At 47.2% G+C, this 27493-nt stretch overlaps 1 protein-coding gene and 1 non-coding gene across 2 annotated transcripts in view; one reads left to right on the top strand and one right to left on the bottom strand.

Annotated features, from left to right (window-relative positions):
• Positions 1-27493, top strand: part of RUBCN (rubicon autophagy regulator) — a 56490-nt gene that overhangs the window by 9305 nt on the left and 19692 nt on the right. Inside the window, exons 2-12 of the mRNA XM_056849745.1 lie at positions 6541-6694; positions 9700-9783; positions 11110-11269; positions 13730-13836; positions 15372-15525; positions 16880-17434; positions 19112-19156; positions 21927-22022; positions 24504-24619; positions 25908-26109; positions 26727-26828. Of these exons, the coding sequence (XP_056705723.1) occupies positions 6541-6694; positions 9700-9783; positions 11110-11269; positions 13730-13836; positions 15372-15525; positions 16880-17434; positions 19112-19156; positions 21927-22022; positions 24504-24619; positions 25908-26109; positions 26727-26828 (1775 nt within the window). The remainder of the gene's footprint in view (positions 1-6540; positions 6695-9699; positions 9784-11109; positions 11270-13729; positions 13837-15371; positions 15526-16879; positions 17435-19111; positions 19157-21926; positions 22023-24503; positions 24620-25907; positions 26110-26726; positions 26829-27493) is intronic.
• Positions 15852-15921, bottom strand: TRNAI-GAU (transfer RNA isoleucine (anticodon GAU)). The gene has a single exon. It is a non-coding gene; the product is annotated as a tRNA-Ile (tRNA).

Raw genomic sequence — 27493 nt, forward strand, 5'->3', positions numbered from 1 at the left:
TCAAAACAGATAAAAGGAAGTATTTTTTCACACAACGCATCGTTAAATTGTGGAACTCCCTGCCCCAGGATGTGGTGATGGCTGCCAGCTTGGAGGGCTTTAAGAGGGGAGGGGACATATTCATGGAGGAAAGGGGTATTCATGGCTATTAGTTAGAATGGATACTAGTCATGCTGCATACCTATTCTCTCCAGTATCAGAGGAGCATGCCTATTATATTAGGTGCTGTGGAACACAGGCAGGATGGTGCTGCTGCACTCGTCTTGTTTGTGGCTTCCTAGAGACACTGGTTGGCCACTGTGTGAACAGACTGCTGGACTTGATGGGCCTTGGTCTGATCCAGCAGGGCCTTTCTTATGTTCTTATGTACACATTCCACCAAATTTCAGCAGTGCCTTTCCACTCTCTGCATTGAACAAACAGGACTCTCCCCATGCAAAAGGACAAAATAGACATAAATCTGACATTAGAAACCACAACACTCAAAAACTAGCCGGAGAACATTTTAATCATCCAGGTCACTCTATTGCTGACCTAAGAGTTGACGTCTTCAAAGAGAGAAGCTGCAAGGGGAGATTACAATGGAAGATTGCAGAATTTGAGTTAATTCACAAGTTCAAAACAATGGACCTCCTCAGGGCTGAATAGAGAGAGAGGATTCTTATTTCACTACAGATGCTAATTTTCTGCCCCCAAGCATTTCCCCACTGCTCTAATCAAGCTGGTTACAATGTGCATTGTACCTTGCATCCTGAGTTCCTTCTTTGCAACTCCCCTACTACTTGACTGGGACATAAGGACTCAGAGATTTCCATTCCAGCTTGTATCTGATGAAGGGAGCTTTGACTCTGGAAAGCTTATACCTCGAAAATCTTGTTGGTCTCTAAGGTGCTACTGGACCGTAGACCAACACAGCTATCCTCTGAAAGGGCCTTCAAATCTTGTGGATGGCATCTTATAAATTATTCTATTTTCTTCCCTGTGGGCTTGGTTAACCACACCTTCTCTTCTTGTGACTAATGACGGTGCCCTGGGCTTTTGGATTTGGGCCAGGCTTTTTCCTGAGCAGTAATGGTTCTTTGGCAAGTTGTTTTGCTTTATGCATTCTGCACTCTGACCCTGCCAACAGTGCTGCAGCGCTGGATGTATATAAACACCTGATCTAGTTCTGATCTGGTGGCATAGAGTTTAACCAGTCATGCCAATTTTTGATTCTGACCTGGTGCTGCAAGGAATCATCCCAAACTGCTTATCACACAGCCTTCCCACATGTTCCCCACTTTTTCTCCATGAAGATGTTCTCCGCTGATACTATATGAGGGCCAGAACTTAAAGAGTTCCGCAGGGCGTGCAAGACAGAGCTATTCTGCCAGGCCTATGGTTGAGGACAGCTGCGAATATCATCTGCCGGCCTCCCTATTTCCCCCATCCTGTTACATTATTGATGACAATGGAGGGGTAACCTACTGCATATATCCGGCAACATAAGTAGTGTTCAGGCGCCATCTGTAGTTCTGCAGTTTTTAAGTTTTAAATTTGGACTTTATTGTTTTAAATTCAGATTTTGTGGTTAATTTTATTATGGTTGAATGAATGTATCTTTTAAGACGTTGCCCGCCCTGAGTCGGCTTCAACAGGGGAGGGAGGGCTATAAATCACAAAATAAATAAATAAATAAAATATTGGGGCGTAGCTCCGCACTGAAGGGCATTTCTCTGCACACATCGTGCAAAATCCGTTGAGATCCCCCGGCCGGCTTCCTTGGCATTCTGGCTCTTCAGGTATCTACTAGTGTCAGACTCTGATTCACTGACACTTTAGAGAACTTCCTTTTTTGTTTCTCTTGCCCAGGAGAGCTGACTTGGGTGAGGAAATGAGGCTGATGACTTAAGCCAGTTTACTGCTTGTTGTGTAGGAAACCAAAGTGTTGACTTCAGAGTGGGCTGGGTCAAAGTCTCAGCTTTTCAGGCCACCTTTTCTCAGGCCAAGGCCTGAGGCAAACAGAGGAATTGGCCCTTTCAGAATTGCTGGCCCGTGGAGCTTTTTTCAGGCACTGTGGAATGAGGTCAGCAGGAAAAGAGGAAGACCCAACAAGAGATGGATTGACTCAATAAAGGAAGCCACAGCCCTCAGTTTGCAAGATCTGAGCAAGGCTGTCAAAGATAGGACATTTTGGAGGACTTTGATTCATAGGGTCGCCATGAGCTGGAAGTGGGGTGAGGGAATAGAATTGGTATTGGTCTGGAAACCTGAACCAGGGTCTCCTAAGATGTAGTTCGGGACTCTGACTGCACTACCACACTGTCTTTCTATCTTCAGCTAAAAATTGCATCCCAGAATATTGCTAGGTTGCAACCTAGAGAGACTCACGGTCTCTCTAGTTGCAACACTTCCTGGATGTGTTTTGAGTTACTGCAGCTATTGAATTGGCCTCCTTTCTACTGATGAAAGGCAGAGAGCATCTGAGACGTCGGTCGTTTACGCATGGGTACTTGAACTCACGTTCTCCTCCAGTCTGACTCGGTTGTCCCTTGGAGTTCTGCATGTGTTTTCCATCCATTAGAAATGATCTCGCTGCCAGCCCTCGGAATGTCCTGGTCTTCCCATTCCTCCGTTAACCCAACTCTTCCATCTGCCCTGAGCTCAGCCCGGCTGAAGTCTCCATGCAGAAGGCAAAGCATGGGCCACAGGAAGATTGGCATCTCTCACAGCCAATCACAAAGCAGTGTGTAAAGAGGCAGGGATTCAAATGTTTCCTGCTTCCTGGGGGCTCTTTCTGAGCAAAAGAAAGGCTTTTTAAAACCAAGGCTTGGTAAGTGCTCCTTCCCTGGAGGTTTTTAAGCAGAGGATAGATGGCCACCTGTCAGCAATGCTGATTCTGTGACCTTAGGCAGTTCATGAGAGGGAGGGCATCTTGGCCATCTTCTGGGCATGGAATAGGGGTCGCTGGGTGTGTGTTGGGGAAGTAGTTGTCAAATTCCTGCATTGTGCAGGGGGTTGGACTAGATCACCCTGGTGGTCCCTTCCAACTCTATGATTCTCCTCCCCTTTCTTTCATATTACTCCGTTTTTTTGTTTTTTGTTCTTAAAATGCCTTTTTATGCAGCAGTTGGGTTTTGGGGTGGGGAATCTTCTCTCACAGTGAGTACTGCGAAGTAAGCCAGTTACAAAGCAGCATTTAAAGGGGTGGGAGTTTGGAGACTGCTGGTACAGAGATGCCCAACTGGAAAGTGTGGATCCAGCCAGCAACGAACCTCAGGTAAAACTCCCGTGCATAAATGACCGCTGATGAAAATGAGATACCGATCTGGTTGATTCATATGCTGCTGTATTGATTAAAAGGTATATTGCTCAAAAAGGGTTGGGACCCCTTCTGTAGAGGAATGTGTGACCCACCCCAATGATCTGATGGTATAAGGAAGCTTCATGCATCTCTATTGTAACAGGCCGTGGGTCTACATTGCAAAGTTAATCTAGTTCTCTTTGTGCCCTTACTGTGAATTCCCCTTTAAGAGATGGCTTAAACTTTTCACAAGCCAGGACTCTGGGAGGATACAGTGAAAACAAAAGTAGTTGTTATGCACGCTTTTAGAGCATCTTGGCTTAGTGATGGACCTATTTGTTTAAAGAAAAAAAATTGGGGTATTTCCAGCTTAGAACAGTGCCTCTTTTGTAGGAATGTGACAGATCTGCATCTGTGTGGCTTCTCTTTGTAAGCCAGTCCTCACCGAAGCACAGAGGGTGTCAGCTGTCCACCCCCTCTTTCCACTGCCAGCCCCCTTCGCCAATTCCTTGGGTCTCTCAGCTTGGTGGTTGGGAGGCGTGTTCTGCCTTTGTCTCTTGGGTTGGATCTGTTGATCCATTCCACTAACGCAAGCACTTTCCTTTGGCACACAAAAAAGGCATTTTTACGTAGAAGGAAAAGCGACACGATTAATCAAATGAACCTTTGGCATCCGACCTCTTGGTTCTGCAGGGATGTCTGTATGGAGCTTAACCAAGGCATGAACAATAAAACTCCCTGCCCCAAGCAGCCTATAATCTGGACTGTGAGGAAGATAATGGGGGAGGGGGCAAGGAATAGCAATGCAGGATTAACATGGGCAAGTTGCAGGGAAGGGGACAGGCCAAAACACTGCCCAGGGAATATGGATTTCCAAGGAGGGATTTGGAAGAACTTGTGGACCCTGCCCCAGGATGTGGTGATGGCTGCCAACTTGGAAGGCTTTAAGAGGGGAGTGGACATGTTCACAGAGGAGAGGGCTATCCATGGCTATTAGTCCAAATGGATACTAGTCATGATGCATACCTCTTCTCTCCAGGATCAGAGGAGCATGCCTGTTATATTAGGTGCTGTGGAACACAGGCAGGATGGTGCTGCTGCAGTCGTCTTGTTTGTGGACTTCCTGGAGGCACCTGGTTGGCCACTGTGTGAACAGACTGCTAGACTTGATGGCCCTGGGTCTGATTCAGTATGGCTTTTCTTATGTTCTTAAGAACAGGGTGGGGTGGCACTGTGTAGTCAGTATTCTGTTGCAAGCGTGGTAGATGCTTGGGGGTTATTTTATTTTTATTTTATTTATATCTTGCCCTTTCCCAATGAAGTCCTTAAGATCTTATTTCAACTGAAGCAGGGTTTTTGTTAACGATAGGACGTTTTGGAGGACATTGATTCATAGGGTCACCATGAGTCGGAAGTGACTTGACGGCACTTAAAACACACACACAGATTATATCTTAATAAAATTTCTACATAAGATTGCTGGGATCCCAAGTTGTGTAGCAGGAAGTATGCTGCGATTAGAACTGGGAGTTCCTTCTTTGGGAGCACGATTTCACATATGGTTGAAGGCTGTCTTTGATAAGATCGAGGACATGAGGTCATTGGGGATGGAAGCTGCTCAAATATAGATTTTTGATCTGTACCTATGAACTGGATTTCTTGAGCTGTTGTGATAGAGCACATCAAGTTTGCTCTCCCCTTTCTAAAATCATGGAATCATAGAGTTGGAAGGGACCTCCAGGATCATCTAGTCCAACACCCTGCACAATGCAGGAACCTCCCTCCCACACCCCCAGTGACTCCTACTCCACGCCCAGAAAATGGCCAACAAAAACAAAACACACAAACCTCCAGGATCCCTGGCCAATCTAGCCTGGAGGAAAATTGCTTCCTGACCCCAAAACCAATCTTATTTAGGTTTGTCATGTCCAAGGGCCTTTTCTGAATATTTAAAGCATTTAACTGTCCCACCATATAGAAAAGTGAATATGTAAGCTAGATTAAATGCAATACCTTCTCAGGTAATGGATGGTTGCTATAAGACGCTTTCTTACTTGAATAGATTATGTTTGTGTCAATCAGGGAAAATTGATATGCTGCAGCATTGTCTCTTGGAATGTGTGTTTTATTCAGCTATAAGAGAATTATGGATTTTGCCACTTCTTCGAGGGAGGGCAAATGTACCTATTGGAGAGAAACTGAGAGTGCCACAAGCAGGTATTGAACTCAAGGCTACCTTGGTTGTAGCAAATTTCTCTTCCCAAGCTGTAGCAAGATATAATAATACGAATCAATAAATGAGTCCGAGTCTGGAGTTGGGACATTAGGATTGTTTTTCAACTTTTATCAGTGCGATAGTGCTCAAGGCCGTTGGGTCGAATGAGTAGTTTTGTTTAAGCAAGTAAACTTTAAGTAATTTCTATCCGTTAGTTCTAGTCCTGCCCTCTGGAGCAAGAGAGAACACGCCTATCTGCCCGATAAGAGGCTCCCGAGCCCAGTTACCGCGAGTGGAAATTAAGATACAAATAAATGTAAGGTTATTTTTTTAAAGCAGTGGTGACCAGCATTTGAGGAGATAATGCTGTGAAATATTTTCTTATTTAAAAAATATATGTATAGGGAAAGGGGTAGGGAAAGTACAGGGAAAGGGAGCATTTGGTAAATAAAACAGTTCGAAGAAAAAATTACTTGTATACATAGATGTTTCATGCTATATGGCCTACATAAATCAGAACAGTTTTTTCCTGCATAAAGATATAGTTTATAAAAGTATCAAAATTGATATTGGTTCTAGCCTTCTGACATTGATTATTCTACTATACTATAATTAACCCTTTATATATTTATAATTGAAATATATATATACATTTCATACTACATAACCTACACAAAACATTCTCCCCAATTTAAAGATATAATTTATAAAAATGTCAAAATTAGTAGTGATTCTGACCTTTTAACCACTGCCTCTTCTATCGTTAAACCTTTACGTGATTGCATATTTGGACAACTTATCCGGAAGTGGAATATTTTCTGGCCATAAGATATTCCTGGTTGCCTGCTGTTTCAAGGATCTGTGATGGTCCCGTGTGAAGTAGTTGTGTTCCGGAGTGTGCGCAGGGTTTTGCCTGAGCATGAGTGGCAATGCTGCGCTCTTTTTAAGCTCCTGTCTTTCCCGCAAAGCAGGTACCGTTTCTCCCTTTTTAAAATCAAGCATGAGGACGTGTCCTGTCTGATTCCGATGCTTGCTGTTTCAGGAAGGAACATTGGAAGCTTCTCGGCAACTTGAAGTCCACTGTGGAAGGCCTGGTGTCGATCAGTAATCCCAATGTGTGGTCTAAATATGGCGGCTTGGAGCGGCTCTGCAGGGACATGCACAGCATCCTGTACCATGGGCTCATCCCAGACAAGGTAGGTTCCCTTGGGCGGCTTTCTTTGAAATCTGTGCAGACTGAGCTGCTGTTCTAGGGGCTTGCTTCAAGGGGGTCATGGCACTGAACAGCAGAAAGGGGCCCACATGGTCTAGCTCTTATCCTAAGGTAGCATGTAGATAGACAGAAATCTTTGTGTCTGTTGCTATTATAAAATAAGGCATGTGGAGCAAGTTGTGATTTTATTTTATTATATTTATATCCCGCTTTTCTCCCCAACTGGGACCCAAAGTATCTTACATCCTTTCCCTCTCCTCCAGTGTGATTAAGAGCGGTGGACTCTAATCTGAAGAACCAGGTTTGTTCCCTGTTCCTACACATGAAGTCTGCTGGGTGACCTTGGGCTAGTCACAGTTCTCTCTGAACTCTCTCAGCCCCCCATCTCACAGGCGTCTGTTGTAATTGGCATACAAAAACCAACTCTTCTTCTTCTTCCATTTGATCCTCACAACACCCTTGTGAGGTAGGTTAGGCTGAGAGTGTGTGACAGGCCCAAGGTCATCCAGCGAGCTTCCACAGCAGAGTAAGGCTTCGTAGCCCCATAGAGGATATTTATATCCTGCCTTTCTCCCCAATGGGGACCCAGAGCAGCTTACATCCTTCCCCTCTCCTCCATTTGATCCTCACAACACCCCTGTGAGGTAGGTTAGGCCGAGAGTTTGGGACAGGCCCAGGCTCATCCAGCGAGCTTCCACAAACCTGGGTCTCCCAGATCCTTGTCCGACACTCTAACCACTGACTACACCATGTTGGCTCTCAGAACTGATACCCTGACCAACTAGAGTCAAATGTAGTTAAGAGAAAAAGGGGTGATCTCATCTTGGCCATGAACTTCCTGTGACCTTAGGCAGTCTCCCAGCCACTGTCTCCTTTACAGTTGTAATACAGGGATAATATTTTAGGGTAGTTGTTAAGGTTTGCTATGGTAATGCTTGCGAACTTCTCAATTCCAAAAGTGGTGCACAGATGCTTATAAAATATCAATAAACCTGAAGATCTGCTGCCCGCTGCCACTATTTTTCCTTAAAACCCAGCATGAGGATTTTTTGGCTTCAGGGCTTGCCCGCTCCATTTTAAGCACTGCTTACCTACTCTGTGTTGCTTGCTTTGGCCCGTCTGAATTGCGGCAGGCTTCCCTCCCAGCCCAATGTTTTTCTTTCTTCCCAATGCCTTTAAGAAAACAATGCTCCAGATCTTCTGGCCATGGAGTAGGGGTCATGGGGGGAGGGGAGGTACTTGTGAATGTCCTGCCTTATGCTGGGGGTTGGACTAGATGACCCTGAAGGTCCCTTCCAATTCTTATGTTTCTATGATTCTATGAAGTATCCTGCCTAAGGCATCTGTGGTGCAGGGTAGAGTATCCTACTTTCTCCTGATGGACATTCTTGGATTTAGAGTTCTGAAAGGGATATTAAGAAAGGAGATTGTGCTACTGCCTGATGGACAGTCTGTCTAAACAGGTGTATCCATGAATAAACTGGCTGTTCATTGGCTTTTTTAAAGTACTTTCTTTTGTCTGCTCTGAGTCTAATGGCAGTCAGTTTTAGCAGGTGAGTCCTTGTTCATGGATTATGTTTACGCAAGCAAGATGTCACTGTTCCTACACTGTTCATGGTTTTATAGACCCTGATTCTATTTTTCTTTTTTCTTCTTCCCTCTTCCAGACGGTCATGTTCTTGACCAAGTTATCTGGCCTAGTTTATTAGCCGTTGACCAACTTAAATTCCTTCCATTGTATGTCATACGTTTTTATCTTCCTCTATAGTAGCAACGATAAGTTATTAACTTGCCTTTATCATCTTATGACTGGAATATTGTTCTTTTGAGATGAGAGTTAATAATCTGTTTTGTAGAGCTTTTCCCTCTCTAACAATAGATACCATCCTGCTTTGGGCTGTGATCTTAGTAGCTAAGAGGCTATAACTAGTCCTAGAAGTACTCAGCTGTGGTTCATCAGAGAGTGAAGAATCTAGAATCAGTATTAGGGGATAGGTTGTTAAAGGGCAGACAAATACATAGTGCACCTGTGGTTCAGGTACTTTATAATTAAGAAGCCTCTGGACCACACCCTGGGCTCTCCAGTTCAAAGATCCTTGGGTAGCACTTCGTTAGGGAGACATCTTCATAGGAAAACCTGGATGGTGTTTGACTTGAACCTTCAAATTTAGTCCAGTTGTGCATAAGCCCCCCCCCCCCATCCGTATATGAGCCATAAGAACATTGGAGAGCCAGCATGGTGTCGTGGTTAAGAGCGGCAGACTCTAATCTGGTGAACAGGTTTGTTTCCTTGCTCCTGCACATGAAGCCTGCTGGATCACCTTGGGCTAGTCACAGTTCTCTCTCTCAGCCTCACCTACCTTGCAAGGTGTCTGTTTGGGGGGAAGGAAGGGAAGGTGATTGCAAGCCGCCTTGAGACTCCTTAAAGGTACAAAAAGGGTGGAAATAAAATTAACTTCTTCTTCAAAAGAGCCCTGCTGGATCAGACCAGTGGTCCATCTAGTCCAGCATCCCATCTCACACAGTGGCCAATCAGTTCCTCTGGAGGGCCAGCAACAGGGCACAGAGGCCGAGGCCTTCATAAGAAAAGCCCTGCTGGATCAGACCAGTGGTCCATCTAGTCCAGCATCCCATCTCACACAGCGGCCACCCAGTTCCTCTGGAGGGCCAGCAACAGGGCACAGAGGCAGAGACCTTCCCCTGATGTGATGTTGGCTCCTGGCATCGGGTTTCAGAGGTTGCCTGGACAGTAATACTGGAGAGAGTTTCCAAAGAAGCACTTTGAATCTCCTGACCAAGTCCAGCCTGCAGATCCAATTCAGCAGCTGAAAAAAAAGCAATAACTTCCTTCCCCTTTTTAGGCGCACCTCATAATGATTTTTATCTTTTTGGAAGGAAGGTTACCCTGCCTCCAATCTGGGAGCACACATTGAGTTTGAGGGTCTGGTGCTTCCGGGGCGGTCTCACCTGTGCGTGTTTCTTGGGCAGGTGTGCTTCAGGCAGAAGGATTACTGGCAGTTTGTGAAAGACATTCGTTGGCTGAGCCCGCATGCCGCCCATCATGTCGAGAAGGTAAGCCCGTTGTCCGAGGACACAGGAAGAAGCTGGGAGTCGGGGTGGGGCGCTGTGACTTGTTGTAATCGGTCATGTGGGTGAAGGTCAGTCACATGCCTCTTTATTGCAGAGACCCTGAAAAGCAAATCATCCCAGGATAGCGTCAAGGCTGACCCACCTTGGCCTGAGAGATTTGTTCCCCTGTCTCCAGCCTGGAGGAAGCCCCTCTGATAATGTAACCGAGCTTAACCTGGGTTTGGACCACCAAACTCACAGCGACAGCACCATAAAGCAAATTAAAGTTTAGTAGATAGAAATTAAAGAACAAAGATTTTAAAAGCAATATAGTTTCAGTGGGATAGTTCAAGCACACAGAAAATAACTTATCTAGCTTTCCTGAATACGCTTACTGACTAGGGTTCTGCAGTGTAGGTCTTAACTTCTTAAAGCTCTAGCAAGCTCAGTCTGAAGCGAGCGGCCAAAATCCATTATTGGTGTATCATAAGGCAAAAGCAGGCATCAGGGATGGGGAAAGAGAATAGGATGGGATATGGCTTGGTAGTAAGAACACCAGCCTCCAGGTGGGCCCGGGGGATCCCCCAGAATTACAGCTCATCTCCAGACTACAGAGATCAGTTCCCCTGGAGAAAACGGATGCTTTGGAGCCTCACGGCCCCAAGTGGTTATTTCCCCTGTTCTGTGGAGGGGGAAGCTGGAGAATAGTGACTTGCCCACAGTATAAACCACCCTGCTTCTCGATGGTCAGATGGTGCCTCAAACCGCTGCGCCAGAAATGCTTTCGGTGCGGCTGGCAGTCGAGGAGGCACCACTGACCAGAGAGGTGTGTAATCGATCCAGCCCAGCTGCTCTCCGTCTTCCTTGTCTCGGAAAGGTTGAAGGAGCTGGGTATGTTTAGCCTGAAGAAGAGAAGACTGAGAGGGGATATGATAACCATGTTCAAGTACTTGAAGGGCTGTCATATAGAGGAGGGTGCCGAGTTGTTTTCTGTTGCTCAAGAAGGTCAGACCAGAACCAACGGGTTGAAATTAAATCAAAAGAGTTTCCGTCTAGACATTAGGAAGAATTTTCTAACAGAGTGGTTCCTCAGTGGAACAGGCTTCCTCGGGAGGAGGTAAGCTCTCCTTTATGGAGGTTTTTAAGAAGAGGTTAGATGGCCATCTGTCAGCAATGCTGATTCTGTGACCTTAGGCAGATGATGAGAGGGAGGGGTATGGAGGGGGGAGGTAGTTGTGAATTTCCAGCATTGTGCAGGGGGCTGAACTTGATGGCCCTGGTGGTCCCTTCCAACTCTATGATTCTATGGAAGTGCCGTTTGTCTTCCAGTTCATCCACCTGCACGAGGACCAGCAGCGGAGGGCGGATGTTGTCAGCGACCGAGCCATTGCCGAGCTGTGGCTCCAGCACAGCCTGCAGTTCCACTGTCTGTCGGCTCAGCTGAAGCCCCTGCTGGGGAACAAACAGTACATCAGGAAATTCTACGCAGGTAAGAAGAAACCAGTGCCCGGGATGCCGTCTCTCATGCCCCTGTGGGTCTGTGTGTGTGCGTGTGAAATGCCAAAGAGAAATGAAAAGCCCGCGCCAGAAACAGGAGATAAAAATAAGGCCGAGGCCAATGGTGCTACATAGATTTTAAAAAATTGTTTATTACTCAGAATATAATTTCCCTATGCTTTTTGCCCAAAAGGCTTCTTCAGGGGAATCTGTAGTTATTACAGTACAGAATTCATGTTCGTTTGAAGGACTACAGACTCCCCTGAACACATGAAGCTGCCTTATGCTGAACCAGACCCTTGGTCCATCAAAGTCAGTATTGTCTTCTCAGACCAGCAATGGCTCTCCAGGGTCTCAGGCAGAGGTCTTTCACATCGCCTACTTGCCTAGTCCTTTAACTGGAGGTGCCAGGGATTGAACCTGGAACCAACTCAGCACCCCGTGTAGACAACCACTGCTTCAGCCCGTGGGAACGCAAGGCACAGGACCCTACAAGTATAAAAAGTAAGCCTGTGACTCACGAAAGCTCCTACCCTGCCAGACATTTTATTAGTCTTTAAGATGCTACTGGACTCTTGCTGTTTTCTACTGCTGCAGACAGACTAACCCGGCTACCTATCATGACCTGTTAAATAATATTGTTTAAAATACAGAGCCTTAAGTGCAGAGAGCTTGTGTCATGATGGTGCGAGGGTGGGGCAGCGCATTCCCAGGTTCCCAAAACATGCTATTTGAGATCCTTTCCAGGCTGTCTTTTGTGTTGAGCGTCTTGCCTCCGTCCGTGGTTTCCCCTGGGTGCGTGGTGTCTCTTTGATTAACCCGGCCTAGATTTGTGACTGCTTTAATGGACGAAGCACCACTTATTTATTTATGAACCTTTAAAGCTGCTTTTCTATTACAAAAAAAGAAAATCGCCCAACCATTTTAGAAAACCATTCAAGCAGTGAAAGAAACAAGCACACGGCAACCCTTGATTGATCCCAATGTAAAATAATGAGCTTCAAAGGAGACTCATAGGAAGAGTCTGCCTGACAACTGGTTAAAACGTACGCTGTGCAGGCCAGGAAGACTTCTCATATTTATTTTTTTATTTACTTCATTTACAGTTCGCCTTTCTTGTTGAGATTCAAGGCAATTTGTGTGTGTGTGTGTGTTAAGTGCCGTCAAGTCGCTTCTGACTTATGGCGACCCCATGAATTAATGTCCTCCAGAATGCCATATCCTTAACAGCCTTGCTCAGGTCTTGCAAACGGAGGGTTGTGGCTTCCTTTGTAGAGTCAATCCATCTCATGTTGGGTCTTCCTCTTTTCCTGCTGCCTTCAACTTTTCCTAGCATGATTGTCTTTTCTAGTGACTCTTTTTTATAATTTCTTTTTAAATTTTATAATATAATCAATACAAAAACACACACACCAAATACAAAAACATTAATATGAAAAGAATATCAAGTACAGAAAATAGCAAAACAAACAAATAAAATGAATTACACTGAGATTGCTACTATCCATAACATTGATCTCACATGCTTAAATCAAAATACTTGCTAACTACTATCTTTAGTGCCATTACTACCATTTTTAGCATAATTAATAAACCCAAATTACTACCTGTTAATACATTTGTGTTGCTATAGTTTATTAAGAAATTATTAGTTTATATCTTTATATAATCATAAACTGCCTCTTATTTAATTTTTCTTATTTATAATATCTTAACATAATACAAAACATAATCTTACTTAATCTACAGATTTTATCTCTCAGGTCACCTATTTCTCAGATCTTTTCTAGTGACTCTTGTCAGAATGTGACTAAAGTACGATAGCCTCAGCGGAGTCATTTTAGCTTCTAGGGAAGGCAGTTTCCAGTATAGTATACAAACAACTCAATCTGACAGCATAAGACATTCAATCAGCTGTGCAGTAGGACTGTGGTTACAGAGTCAGAAATCAGCGCGAGCAAAACCCTGTCTAAGGCATGGCATACCATAATGCAGAAAGGGGGTTACAAAGGTCGAAGACGACGCAGTAAAAGGAAAGCGAAACATGCAAGTCAGCATTGCAATAGACTACAATCCTATCCTATATAAAAGCAACCTCCTGAGCTGTTCCATTATACTACAGTTCTAACCATTTTATAAAAATGCACTCCTGGCCTCTGTTGCCCTGTTGTTGAACGTCCAGAGGAACTGCTCGCCTCTCACCACCACTACCCCAACACAAAGCTCAGGGCACTGGGCTACTCGGAAACAAATATTGTGTGGCTAGATTGGAGTCCAGTAGTGCCACAGAGGCCAACAAGATTTTGGGGGCGTGAGCTTTCAAGAGTCAAAGCTCTCTTTGTCAAGATAGCATCGTGTGCTTTACCATATGAATGGGGAGCCAGAAGCGCAATAGAATGTATCAATCCGAATCCTGAAAAATTCTTTCTCCTCCCTCCCTGCTCCCTTGTAGATTCAGCTTTTCTGCTCAGCGACGCCCACGTCACAGTTATGTTGCAGTGTTTGGAGGCCGTGGAACAGAACAACCCTCGGCTGCTTGCTCAAATAGACACGTCCATGGTGAGGAAAGTTTTTCTTGGTTCTGCCCCTTTGGTCCATTTCCCCCCTTGCCCAATTGTTTCTTGGCTGTCATCCTTCAAGCAGGGTCTCAGTTTTGGAGCAGAAAAGACGTTGACCCCGGAGGTCAAAGATGACAAGTCAGTTGTTAAGGACGCTGGCAAGTGACTAGCTAGAAAACTGCTCTGCTGGGATGGGGCATAAAGGGGGCTTTCTCCGCTTCTCTCCAGCTTTGTATTTAGCTGTTCATCCAGGGCAAGTAGAAAAGCCTTCTGGGGGAGTCGCATGCCAGGCCTGTTTGGCGAAAGAAAAGGGGGAAAAGTATGAAAATCGAGACTCCGGCTACAGAGCCTGGTTAAACAGGGCTAAGGAAATGTGTAAACTGCTAAGGTTTATTACAAAAAAATCTCAAGATGTTGAGATAGTTAAAAGAACTTGGGATTCACTGTTGGTGAAAATTTAAAGTGTCAGATTGGGAAGGTGAACAGTTTGTGTTAAATCAGTTAGATCTGAACCGTGGTTTATCTGTCTTCATAACCTCGATTATTTAGGTGCTCTGCTGGACAGGGGTCTGATTTAGCTGCTGTATTACTTCATAATCTGCTTTGTTTACTAAGTATTGTACATATTAAGTTTCTACTTTGTTATATCTCATCTATTGTAATAATAATAAAAAAGAGAAAGAAAAGGAGCATCCATTGTTTAGTGTGGCCCTTGAGGACAGGGCAATAAGCAACTGTCTTAAGTTAGGGAGGTAGATTTGAGGCTAAGCCCTTGGGAAGATCCTGAAAACCGGTAGATTAAGGTGCCTCGGAAAGTCAGCTTCTTTGGAGTTTTCCCAGGCGTCTGTCAGTTTCCATCTGAACATTATGAAGAATTTTCTAACAGTTAGAGCAGTTCCTCTGTGAAATAGGCTTCCTCGGGAGGAGGTGAGCTCTCCTTCCCTGGAGGTTTTTAAGCAGAGGCTAGATGGCCATCTATCAGCAATGCTGATTCTATGACCTTAGGCAGATCATGAGAGGGAGGGCATTTTGGCCATCTTCTGGGCACAGAGTAGGGGGTCACTCGGGGTGTGGGGGTGGGAGGTGGTTGTGAATTTCCTGCATTGTGCAGGGGGTTGGACTAGATGACCCTGGTGGCCCCTTCCAACTCTATGATTCTGTGATTCTAGGGATGCTTTTATGTATGCAGTCTTGTGGCACTGTTAAGTTCAATTGCCAGCAGGCAAGCGTCCCTGAAAAACCGGTTGCCTGCCACAGCTGATGTCTGCTTGTAACGCATAGTTTTGAGTGAGGGGAATGGGTGCAGTCATGGAACAATGGCGTTGGTGAGGTTCAGCAAGGTGGTCCGGTGCCCCTTCCCCTTTGATAATTCCATGGCAGATGCTCAACGATTCCACAGCAGACGAGACAGTGCGGGTGGTGTTCCCTGAAGGTAAACTGATTACAGTGATAACCTTTGGTACTTTCTGTTTCTGCTTCTGCGGCTTTGCTTCCTTCTGTGTTTCTGGCTCACCAACGAGGCTCTTCTCTCTTCAGTTTGCCAGGAAAAGCGAGGCCTCCATGCCTGCGATCAAGAGCCAAAGTCTCACTGCTCTTCCCGGGTCCGTGTGCACCCCTCCTGCTGAGTGTGTGACCCACCGGTACTTTGGCTCCTTCTCAGGTCTTCACTCAGCCTCCGCCAGCATGCAAGGTAAGGGAGAGGAGTCAGACACTTCTGTGCCTGGGGCACAGTTTCACCATGTAGAACCTGTTTTCTGCTCTCACGCTGAGCCTGTGTTTCAGTGTCTTAAGTTGTGCGTTGAACGCTTGTCTCTCGGAGAAGCCTTTCAGAGGCAGAAGACTGCAGCACAGTCCATGCTAGATCTAGGCAACTCGCATGAACACACATGAAGCTGCCTTATACTGAATCAGACCCTGGGCCCATCAAAGTCAGTCTTGTCTACTCAGATTGGTAGCGGCTCTCCAGGGTCTCAGGCAGGGGTCTTTCACGTCACCTACCTGCCTGGTTCCTTTAACTAGCGATGCCAGGGATTGAACCTGGGACCTTCTGTACATCAAACAGATGCTCTACCACTGAGCCACAGCCCCTCCCCAACTCATGTTGGAGGAGGGGCTGTGGCTCAGTGGTAGAGCATCTGCTTAGCATTCAGAAGGTCCCCATCTCTAGCTTCAAAGGACCAGGCATTTGGTGCTATGAAAGACCTCAGCCTGGAGAGCCACTGCCAGTCTGAATAGACATTACTGACCCTGATTCAGTATAAGACTGCTTTGTGTGTTCGGTTGGGCTGCCTTCATGCTTGGGTTGTGGGCCTTCTAGAAGCATCTTGCTTTCCAATCTGGGACTAGAAGAGCCGCTGATCTGTTCGAAGCGGGCTCTTTCGTTCTAATATTAACCATTCAGTTACGCTCAGCAATGGAGCGGTGGTGTTCTTACAAGAACTTTCCACATTTTAATCACTCACTGCGTAAATCACTCACTTTCCCCCATCCTGGATCTACTGCCCATCTGCTTTATTGGATGCCCTCCAGTTCTACTGTTTTGGGGGAAGGAGAAAAGGTTTGGAGTGGTGGATTCTGATCTGGAGAACCAGGTTTGATTCCCCACTCCTCCACATGAGCAGTGGAGGCTAATCTGGTGAAATAGATTTGTTTCCCCACTCCTATGCATGAAGCCAGCTGGTCACACTCTCTCAGCCCCACCTACCTCACAGGGTGTCTGTTGTGGGGAGGGGGAGGTGATTGTAAGCCAGTTTGATTCTTCCTTAAATGGTAAAGTCTGCATATAAAAACCAACTCTTCTTCTCCTCCTCCTCCTCTTCCTCCTCTCTCCACTCCATGCATAATTTTATAAACCTCTATCATGGCCCCCCTTAGTTGTCTCTTTCCTCAACTGAAAAGTCTCTGACTCTTCAGCCTTTCTTCCCAGGGAAGGTGCTCCAACCTCCTGATCATGCCACCCCTGACTTTACAGGGATAAAATGAAGCTGTTTGTGTGACAGTGTACACTGGAGGATTTTAAATATTTCTTAATTTCCTCTTTCCAGACAGGAGGCTGACAAGCACTTCCCTTTGCAGTGGTTCCAGCCAGCCTCAGGAAAATGCCCCGTGTGCCTCTTCCCACTGGCATCCAGAGGGGAGGTCCCTGCGACAACCGGCTGCCGCTCTTCCACATATTAACGTCTCTTCCCCACGGGACTGTCTCCCCACCACTGGCGAGACGAGTTCCAGCATCTCCGCCAACCAGAACGACGATCCCTGGGCAGGCAGCCAGGAGGACACGGACGGGCCGGAGTACCTGGCCATCGGGAATCTGGGCCGGCAGAACCGGGCCTGCAGCACCCCGAGCGATTCCAGCGCAGCCGACACTGACAGCACCGAGAGCAGCACCTCCCACCTGTTCTCCTCCAGCAGCTCTCAGAAGCCGGAGTCTATTTCATCTCTGGGGGAGCAGGGGGCGAGCGGGTGCAGCAGCCGGGAGGCAGTCCTCTTGCGGAGGTCCAGCTTCTCAGAAGGACAGACATTAGCCCCCCGTGGGACGCTCAGGAGGAGCCACGTGCGCTCCCACTCAGATACCAACGTGGCCTCTGGGAGAGCTCATGGTAAGGTGGACAAGGCCTTGGTCGGCTATTATTATTGCTGTTAATATAAGAACATCACAAGAACCCCTGCTGGATCAGACCAGTGAGGGTCCATCTAGTCCAGCATTCTGTCTCACACAGAGGCCAACCAGTTCCTCTGAAGGTCTGACAAACAGGTCATAGGGGCCGAGGCCTTCATAAGAACATCAGAAAAGCCCTGCTGGACCAGACCAGCAAGGGTCCAGCATCCTGTCTCACACAGTAGCCAACAATTTCCTCTGGAGGGCCAGAAGACAGGGTTTAGAGGCTGAGGCCTTCATAAGAACATAGGGAGAGCACTGCTGGATCTTACCAGTGGCCCGTCTCATCCAGCATCCTGTCTCACACAGCGGCCAACCAGTTCCTCTGGAGGTCCAACAACAGGGCCTTGAGGCCGAGGCCATCATAAGAGCATAGGAAGAGCCCTGCTGGCTGAGGCTTTTCCCTTATGTTGTTCCCTGTCACTCTTATTCACAGGTTGACTGCCTTTGAATGTGGAGATTCCCTTTAGTCACCATGGCTAGTAGCCAATTAAAGACTTCTCCTCCATGAATCTTTTTCACCCCCTTTTGTAGCCATCTATGCTTGTGGACATCTCTACATCTGCTGGCAGTGAACTTTGAGCTGTTGAGCATTGACTGATGCCACTTTTAGCCCCCACCATGGGGTAGAAGTTCTGTATGTCATGTCAGCTGCAGCCCCTCAATAGAAGCTTGACAGAAGGGTCAAGAGTCCAGAGTGAAGCAGAAGCTGAGGAGGGAAGAGTCGAGCTAAGTAATTTCAGGAGCAGGAGAGCTGCTTATAGAGGATGGTGCCGAGTTGTTTTCTGTTGCCCCAGAAGGTCGGACCAGAACCAATGGGCTGAAATTAAATAAAAAGAGTTTCCATCTAGATATTAGGAAACAGACCGGCTCCTCAGTGGAACAGGTTTCCTCGGGAGGTGGTGAGCTCTCCTTCCCTGGAAGTTTTTAAGCAGAGGCTAGATGGCCACCTGTCAGCAATACCTACCGTAGGCAGATCATACGAGGGAGGGCAACTTGGCCATCTTCTGGGCATGGATTAGGGGTCACGGGGTGTGTGGGGAGAAGGTGGTTGAGAATTTTCTGAATTGTGCAGGGGCTTGGACTAGATGACCCTGGTGGTCCTTTCCAGCTCTATGATTCTATGCTTCTAATTTGAATGATGTTGGGGTTAGAATTTGCATTTATATGGCTCTTTTACAACGCTGCCAGATTAAAGTGTGCTCCCTTGCTGAGTTTTAAAAGGGAAGAGGCAGCTGCGGGGACCATCCGGAAAGCGTGTTGCACTCCTGAGCCCTTTCGAAGCTCCTCTGTTTGGTATTAGCCCACCCCCTTTCTGATCAGTGCCCCACTTGATCACCTCCGTTCCTTGATATTCTGCGTGAACATATTCTGCATGAACGGGCTTGTGCCGAATGGCCAGGAAACGGGTGGAAGTGCGATTCGGAGCCTCCACCTTAAGTGCTGTTCACAATATAGACAGCGTCTGGGGTGCCTTTCTGGGGTCTTCTAAGGGTAAAAAGGGTGGCAGTCCCAGAGATGGACAGACCCGCTTCTTTCATGGTAAGTAACCACCCTCTCTGTTTCCTTTTCCTTCTTTCAACTCTCTCTCCTTTTCTGCTTTGCTGCCTGTCCTCAGGAGGACACAGGGATATCAGCATTATACTAGAAGATCCTGTAGCAGGTTTGGAGCCAGCATGTTGCAAATTCTCCACCACCACCCCATCCCAACACACTGCACTGAATTCAAGGATCTTTCCGTTAAGATGCTGTTGTCACTCTCAAAAAGCCTATGCTCGGAAATGGCAGCTTGAGGATTCTCAGGAGGCCGTATGCTCACGTCCGGGCTGCCTTCCTGAAGGTCCTGATGGCTAGTACACTCCAAAAAGGCCTCCCAGCCTACATTCTGATGGAATGGAAGACCTGAGATTCCATTCTAGAGGCTTAAAACCTTTCATGTGCAGGGCATTGAACGCAGATTGGTCTGAAGAAGAAGAGTTGGTTTTTATATGCCGATTTTCTCTACCTTTTAAGGAGAACCAAACCATCTTACAAACCCTTTCTTCTCCCCACCAGAGACATCTTGTGAGGTAGGTGGTGCTGAGAGAGTTCTGAGAGAACTATGGCTGGCCCGAGATCACCCAGCTGGCTTCGTGTGGAGGAGTGGGGAAACCAACCCGGTTCACCAGATTAGAGTCCACCGCTCATGTGGAGGAGTGGAGAATCAAACCCGGTTCTCCATATTAGAGTCTGCTGCTCATGTGGAGGAGTGGGGAAATATACCCAGTTCTCTAGATTAGCGTCCACAGCTCATGTGGAGGAGTGGGGAATCAAACCCGGTTCTCGAGATTAGAGTCCACCACAGCTAACTGCTACGCCATGCTGGAAGGGTTGGTGCCATCCAGTGTCCGAGCTCATCTGCTAGAGCGAAGTAGGCAAAGGAAGAGTAGAGGGGGGAAGAAGGATGGCAAATGGGTGGTATTGGTGGTGGAGTGAATCATTTGCAACTATTTTTTACATGAGATGCCACCATAGTTTGACTTTTTGTGTGTGTGTATGTGGATTACCACCTCCTGGCACAGCCTGTATGGAAAAATGTTTTCCATGGAAAATGACTTGACACCTTTTCACAAGTCTTCTGAACGCTTTGATGCCAAAGGTTTTGTAGAGGGTTTTTTTTTTTTTTTGGGAGGGGGGGCATTTCAAAGTACCAGGACAACTTCAGACCTTGTACTTTTCTCTCTACACCGAAAAGCATTTATTTTGGGATGACAATCTGTGTGGAGGGTGTAAATCTGAACACCAGTTGTGTGTGTGCGCGCACGAGGAAGCCACAGTTGGCCCATAGCTTCCTGTCATGATGGTGGTGGAAAGGGCCACCAAGTTGCAGCCAACTTATGGCAACCTCTCATGAGGTTTTCACGAGAAGAGACATTCAGAGGTGGTTTGCCATTGCAACCTTGGACTTCCTTGGTGGTCTCCCATACAAGTACTAACCAGGGCCAACCTTGCTTAGCTTCCAAGATCTAATGAGGTCAGGCCAGCCTTTGCCATTCAGGCCAAGGCAATAATAATTGAATACTGTCAAGTCATAAATGACTTCTAACTGTGAATAATAATTGAATACTGTGAAGTCATAACTTACTTATAGCGACCCCTGATAGGGTTTGCAAGGCAAGAGACATTCAGAGGTGGTTTGCCATCGCCTGCCTCTATGTCGCAACTCTGGGCTTCCTGGGTATCCCGTCCAAGTCCTAACCAGCGCTGACCCTGCTTAGCTTCCAAGATCGGGCTTGCCTGGGCCATCCAGGCCAGATTATGCTAGGTCTAGACTCAGCGAAATATATCACGATGGGTCGCCGCATTAGTCTGTCTGTAGCAGTAGAAAAGAGCAGGAGTCCAGTAGCACCTTGAAGACTAACAACATTTCTGGCAGGGGATGAGCTTTCGTGAGCCACAACTCACTTCTTCAGAGACAGTGAAATACATGTAAATGTGCAGTTCTCATGTGGGGGCTGCACAGTGCTTGTTGACCAGGACAAATATCCCACGTTGGCAGGATGTGACACAGGAAGTGGCCCTTTCAGTGGGCTTGAATTGCTAAGCTATTTGAGTTGACACCAGTGTCCCTCCTTGCCTTGTTCTCCATTCTCCTTTTCCGCTGCATGTTCCAAACATCTGTTCTCTCATCTGGGTGGTTCTCTATCACACACATACCCTCCATCATTTCATTGTATGCACCCTTGTTTTCTTTGATCCTGCAACATTTGCGACGGAATGCTTGAAGTCAGCATCTCTCCAGTCAAACCCTTCCAGGTCTTGGAAGATCAGTTGTTGCACTCCCAGCTCCTTCAACTTCTTACCAAGTGTCTGCCTCTCAAAGGTTGCCTTGTCTTGTTCCCAGATCACTAGGCTGAGCCCCGGGTGGTAATAGAATGCTGGAGTGCTCCCCCAAAGGGGGCAATATGTATGGATTGTTGCATAATCACTTCATGCAGCCCTTCTATTCTCTCTTGTCCTTTAAGTCTTTATCCTACCTGTGAGGTGGGCCTTGGCCATTCCCGTCTTCCACATAATGAAACTGAGGCTGACCAAGCACAACTTTCCTATAGTTATGCAGTCAGTTTAAGGAAACAGTTCAGCCTCATTCTCCTCGGTCTGAGCCTGATACCCCCTGGGGACATATATACAGACGAGCTTACTGAACACCCCCTAGCTGATCGTTCTGCATGATTTCCTCTGGTCTGCCTGAAAGTTCACTCCACAGCCTTTTTTTCTCAGCCGTGCTCCTTTCTAAGCACCTGTTGGCCCGCACCTCCTTGTTCCCTCCTGCCTGGTCACTTTATTTTCCCATCTCACAGTGTATCATTTTGTTCCTTTCAATTCCGACGGTTCTTTCGCACGGCCGGTTCTGACCCACGAGGTTAATTCTCTCTCTTTTGTGTCATGCCTAGAGTCCCATGGCGATATCTCCCTGTTCAAAAGCCACATGTCCTGCTCTGTACAGGGCGGCGAAGCGAGCACGCCCGGTTCGGTCTACATGGAATACGGTGAGTGCAATAGGGCCACCGCTCAATTGTCTTCCAGCACTGCTCGGTAGACGGACCTCGGCCTGGCCTCTTGAGTTGTTGCAAGTTTGCTGTAGGGGTTTTTTGCATCCGTGAGATCATCCAATGAACAAGAACGTTTGCACTGGATGCCTTTTATCTGGCTGTTCCAATGTTAACTGGCTGGTGCTACAGTCGGAGCTGGACCTGACTAATTGCTGCCTGTTGGCTGCAGAGCTGACACCAGAGGAGTCTTTACTTTGGCAAGAATGAATGCCCTTTCTTTGGCGGTTTTGGAGGGCAGGCATAAAAAAGTGCCAGACTCAAATAAAACGTGTAGACGCTCACATGACAAAGTTGAAACTTATCAGACATATGTTCATGGCGTGTCCTATGTTTAATGAGCTAAGGGCCAGTTTAATTTATTTAAAAATACGGAAATGTCCAGTGAGACACCGGGCAGTACAAGGCTGCTGTCAGATACAAATGATTCTGTTACTCTGTCTGTGGCAAAATTTATAAGGGTAATAATTAAATACCAAAAGAATAACACGAAGTAAGGAATTTTCCCCCCCTTTATTTTCTGCTGAAGGCTATAGATGTATGAGCAGTACTAGATAGTTGGTTGGATGGATGGATGGAGCTGACACCTACAGGCTAAAACTGCTTTATAAAAATCCTCGGTAGAGGTTGAATTTGAAATATTCTCAGGTTCAGAGCTAACATGGGTGGGAGCAGGCCAGAACTCAGGCTTTGGGTCAGGAATGAGCACCTGCTGCTCCTTTCCACAAGGTGTGGGCCATCCATGGCAGGCCCATTTCCTGCCTCCTCAAAGACATTCCAGCGTTCTGACCTGTGTGGCACATCGTTTGATTCCTGGCCCCAACCAACCATCTGGAGGGGCCATAGCTCGGTGATAGAGCATCTGGTTTGCACGCAGAAGATCTCAGGTTCAGTCCCCAGCATAACCAGTTGAAAGGGCCAGACAGTAGGTGATGTGAGAGACCTACTCCGGGACCCTGGAGAGCCACTGCCAGTCTGAGCAGACAGTACTGACCTTGAGGGCCCAAGGGTCTGATTCAGTACAAGGCAGCTTCATGTATTCATGTAACAAGGAAGTGGTCGCCACATCTCTGCGTTTTCCATTCTGCTATGTTCCAGACAGCCTGAACTCTCCCTAGAAGCAAAAATTATTAAACTGAAGCTATTGTACTTTGGTCACATTGTGAGAAGGCAAGAATAATTGGAAAAGACAATAACGCTTGGAAAAGGTGAAGGCAGCAGGAAAAGAAAAAGACCCAACATGAGATGGATTGACTCAATCAATAGGGTTGCCAGGTCCCTCTTCGCCACCAATGGGAAGTTTTTGGGGCAGAGCCTGAGGTGGGTGGGGTTTGGGGAGGGGAGGGACTTCAATGCCATAGAGTCCAATTGCCAAAGCGGCCATTTTCTCCAGGCAATCTTATCTCTATCGACTGGAGATCAGTTGTAATGGCAGGAGATCCCCAGCTAGTACCTGGAGGTTGGCAACCCTGTCAATCAAGGTAACCACAGACCTCAGTCCTGAGCAAGGCTGTTAGCAATAGGATGTTTTGGAGGTCGTTAATACATAGGGTCACCATAAGTCAGAAGCGAGTGGACAGCACTTAACACACACATGTTTCATGTAAGGAAAATATGAGCGCAGTCCATATGAGAGCCCACCACCTCCCAAGGAAGCCTGTTCTACTGAGGAACTGCTCTAACTGTCAGGAAGCTCTTCCTAATGTTTAGCTGGAAATTCTTAATTTAATTTAAGCCTGTTGGTTCTGGTCTGATCTTCTGGGGCAATAGAAAACAACTCTGCCCCATCCTCTATATGATAGGTCTGGGGCCCACTGTATTCCCACTGGGGTCATTCTAATGCCTTGCCCTGATTCATACCATTGGTCCATGTCCCAGTATGGAATCTATTCCAAATGACTGGGTGTAGGGATGCACTTGGGGCTGTCTGATGCCAAGTTGGACCACTGCTCTATCAAGGTCAGTATTTTCTACTCTGACTGGCAGTGGCTGTCTGGGGACTCAGGCAGAGGTCATCTGCCACCAGATCCTTGCGGATGGAAGTGCTGCAGTCCGAACCTGGGTGTTCTGCATGCAGAGTCGATGCTTTATCACAGAACCCTTCGTTCCCAGCCCTGCTACCTGCTGATACCAGGAACTGAATTTTGGGACCTTTTGCAAGCAGAGCATGTGCTCTGCAGCTGAGCTATGGCTTGACCCCTTGCCAATCAGAAGACCGGCCTTGGAGTACCTGCAGAATGGCAAGAAAACCCTGGGCCGAATCTAGTGTTGAATAGCCTTGCATTCCAGGTGACCTGTGCTTCTGCTGCCAGACTCTTATCACTCTGGGTCTTCTAGTCTTTCAGGGTTTTGCTCATGACATTGGTCAAAGTCTTTAAGAATATGAAGAACATTTATTCCCTCCTCTTTTCCCTTCTCCAGATTCTGGCCAGTATCTGAACTCTGGGGAAGGGATGTTTCGGAGACCCTCGGAAGGGCAATCCCTGATTAGTTATTTGTCAGAGCAAGATTTTGGCAGCTGTGCAGACTTGGAAAAGGTAAGCACGGGAAGAGGTGAAGGGTAAAGTACTGGGCGCATTCACACGGGGCTGTTTACTACCAGTTAAACGGCAGGGAACTGGTATGGGAGAAGATTCACAAAATACCTTGGGCTTCCTGGGGATTTGTCCTTAATGCCGTGTTGAGGAACACTTTCATCCTAAAGCAAGGTTACATATGTTATTTATGGCCCTTCTTTTTCACTGAGGTTCAAGGCACATTACAAAATATCAAAACAGGCTGCATGAGAACATAAAAAAGCCCTGCTGGATCAGACCCAGGCCCATCAAGCCCACCACTCCTAACCACTACACCATGCTGGTGGGTTACACCACACTACACCAAGTTGTGCCATTCTGCACCACCAGTAATCTGTGAGTTGACTTCAAAGGGAGACCAGATTGGCCTAGTCATGGCAGGGAGGCATCTTCCGGGCTAAATGAAGATGGAACAAAGCATTTTTTTTTTGGTAGCTGCATTAACTTGAATCTCCGGGAATAATGCTGGGTCCAGTATAACCCCGTAGCTCTTAACTGATGTTAAGTGGGCCAGAGGGAGAACCAGTGAGTCCGGTTAAGTGAGACGAGTCCCAGTTTCCCAGGGGAACGGGGGGGGGGGGATATGAATTTCTTAAATAAACATCTAGCAGTAGCCAACAGGAGAGAGGATATGTGTGTGTGGTAGCACGGATAGAAAAGCAATAAAGATAAAAGCAAGGATGGTCCTAATGTTTTAAGCACACGATCATACAAACTAGATCAGGGATGTCAAACATAAGGCCCGCGGGCCGGATCCAGCCCCTTGAGAGCTTTTATCCGGCCTGCAAGCCAGCTGAGGCAGCCACCCCCAACTCTCGATCTGGGCTAGCAAGGCATGGCCCGGTCCTTGACATTTATGTCATATCCGGCCCTTGTAATAAATGAGTTCAACACCCCTGAATTAGATGCTTGTGAGGAAAAAATGAAGCCTGGACAGGAAGCTGACACTTCTCTACGGGATACCAAATTCTGCAGATGGGTGGAAAACTCTCAGGGCTGCAGAGATAGAATGTTGGGCTAAGACTCGGGAGACCCAGGTTCAAATCCTGGCTCGACCACGGAGCCTTCAGCCAGTCATTCATTCTTCGAGTGGTGAAGGGCAGATCATGGGAGCTGCCGCTTCTCCCCACTTGCCCTCTACCGAAACCTGCCTCCCATTTCTTCCGGGAAGCTCTCGATTGCTGCTGGGACAAACCGTCCTCCCCGGTCCTGTGCAAAGCTTAAACTTCTCCCCATTCCCATCGCCCAGGAAAACGCTCACTTCAGCATCTCCGAGTCGCTGATCGCTGCCATCGAGCTGATGAAGTGCAACATGATGAACCGGCAGCTGGAAGAAGAGGAGGACGACAGCGATAAGGAGATCCAGGAGCTGAAGCAAAAGATTCGCATCCGGAGGCAGCAGATCAGGACGCGACAGCTCCACCCAGCTTACCAGGATGTCAGCTCTGACGGTGAGTACACATGAACACATGAAGCTGCCGTATACTGGATCAGACCCTTGGTCCATCAAAGGGAGTATTGTCTACTCAAACCAGCAGCGGCTCTCCAGGGTCTCAGGCAGAGGTCTTTCACATCACCTACTTGCCTGGCCGGGGATTGAACCTGGGATCTTCTGCATGCCAAGCAGATGCTCTACCACTGAGCTACGGCCCTTCCCCTACTTCCTCCCTGGCCCACACATCTTCAAGGTGCAAATGTTTTTTTTTTCCAGATGGCTTGTTCGTTTGCAAGGCTTTCCCCCTTCCTTCATACCTTGCTGCTGATTTCTAGAAAGTGCAAAAGGGATAGAATCCAGGTGTGGGTCACATTTGAAATCAACAGATGAGTGACTCAAGAGCCCATCTTTATTCACTATTCTTTCCCTTGCTTTCAGTTTGTTTCTGATGTAGATTAACCTCTGGTAATCCTTTTGAAGGGTGAACTGCCGATGAAATGTTTTGGAATAACTGATCTTTACCTATGCGCCAAGAGGACAAATCATATAGTTCTGAAAGTGTGGCCCGTTGGTATGAAGGACAGAAAATACCAAATTACAGAACTTTTCCTCATTCTAGCACTGTCCTTCCAGGTTTTATGGCAACAGACAGCGGGTCCCAGTTCAGTTCCCGAGACTCAACACATCTGTCTGACTCAGGCTCTGCAGAAGAGGTGGACGAGTATGAGCTTAAAGGTAAGGTAGGACAGCTGGGAAGCTCTGTGCTTGCTCCAATCGAACCACTGGTTCACGTGTTGCTGCCTAGTCTGAATGGCAGTATCTCTTCAAGGCCCCCAAGCAAAGGAAGACCTTTCTCGGCACCTTCTACCTGGGACCCTTTGAACTGGAGATGCCAGGGGTTGAACTCGTGTTCCATCTCTGTCCTGTAGTTCTTCCCTGACAGGGCTCAGTGTATAGCCCTGAAGATAGGAGAGTGGTCTTCCCCTGTCTATGAAGGTAGTTCCACAGGGAAGCTATGTTGGTCTGCAGTAGAAGAGCTGAGTTCAAGTCCAGTAGCACCTTAGAGACCATCAAGATTTTCAGGGTGTAAACTTTTGAGAGTCAAAGCTGTTGGTATCCAACAAAGGGAGCTTTGACTCTGGAAAGCTCATATCCCTAAAATCCAGAAGACCCCAGGGGAATCCCCGCGGGACAAGCAAACTATGTGGCTCAAGGCTCCGACCAGGACCCAGGCACCCCACTCCCCCCAGCGCTGTCCCCGGTGGATCGGGAGAGGAGGAAGGCAGCCAGGAGCGCAGCACAAAAGCCGCGGACCACGCTGTACCAGTGGCAGGCCCACTGCACAAAGAGAGGGGCCGAATGTGAGGCCCGTGGCATTGCCGATCAGCTGCAACTGCACC

This window comes from Euleptes europaea, chromosome 5 (assembly GCF_029931775.1).
Source record: "Euleptes europaea isolate rEulEur1 chromosome 5, rEulEur1.hap1, whole genome shotgun sequence".
Taxonomy (NCBI): domain Eukaryota; kingdom Metazoa; phylum Chordata; class Lepidosauria; order Squamata; family Sphaerodactylidae; genus Euleptes; species Euleptes europaea.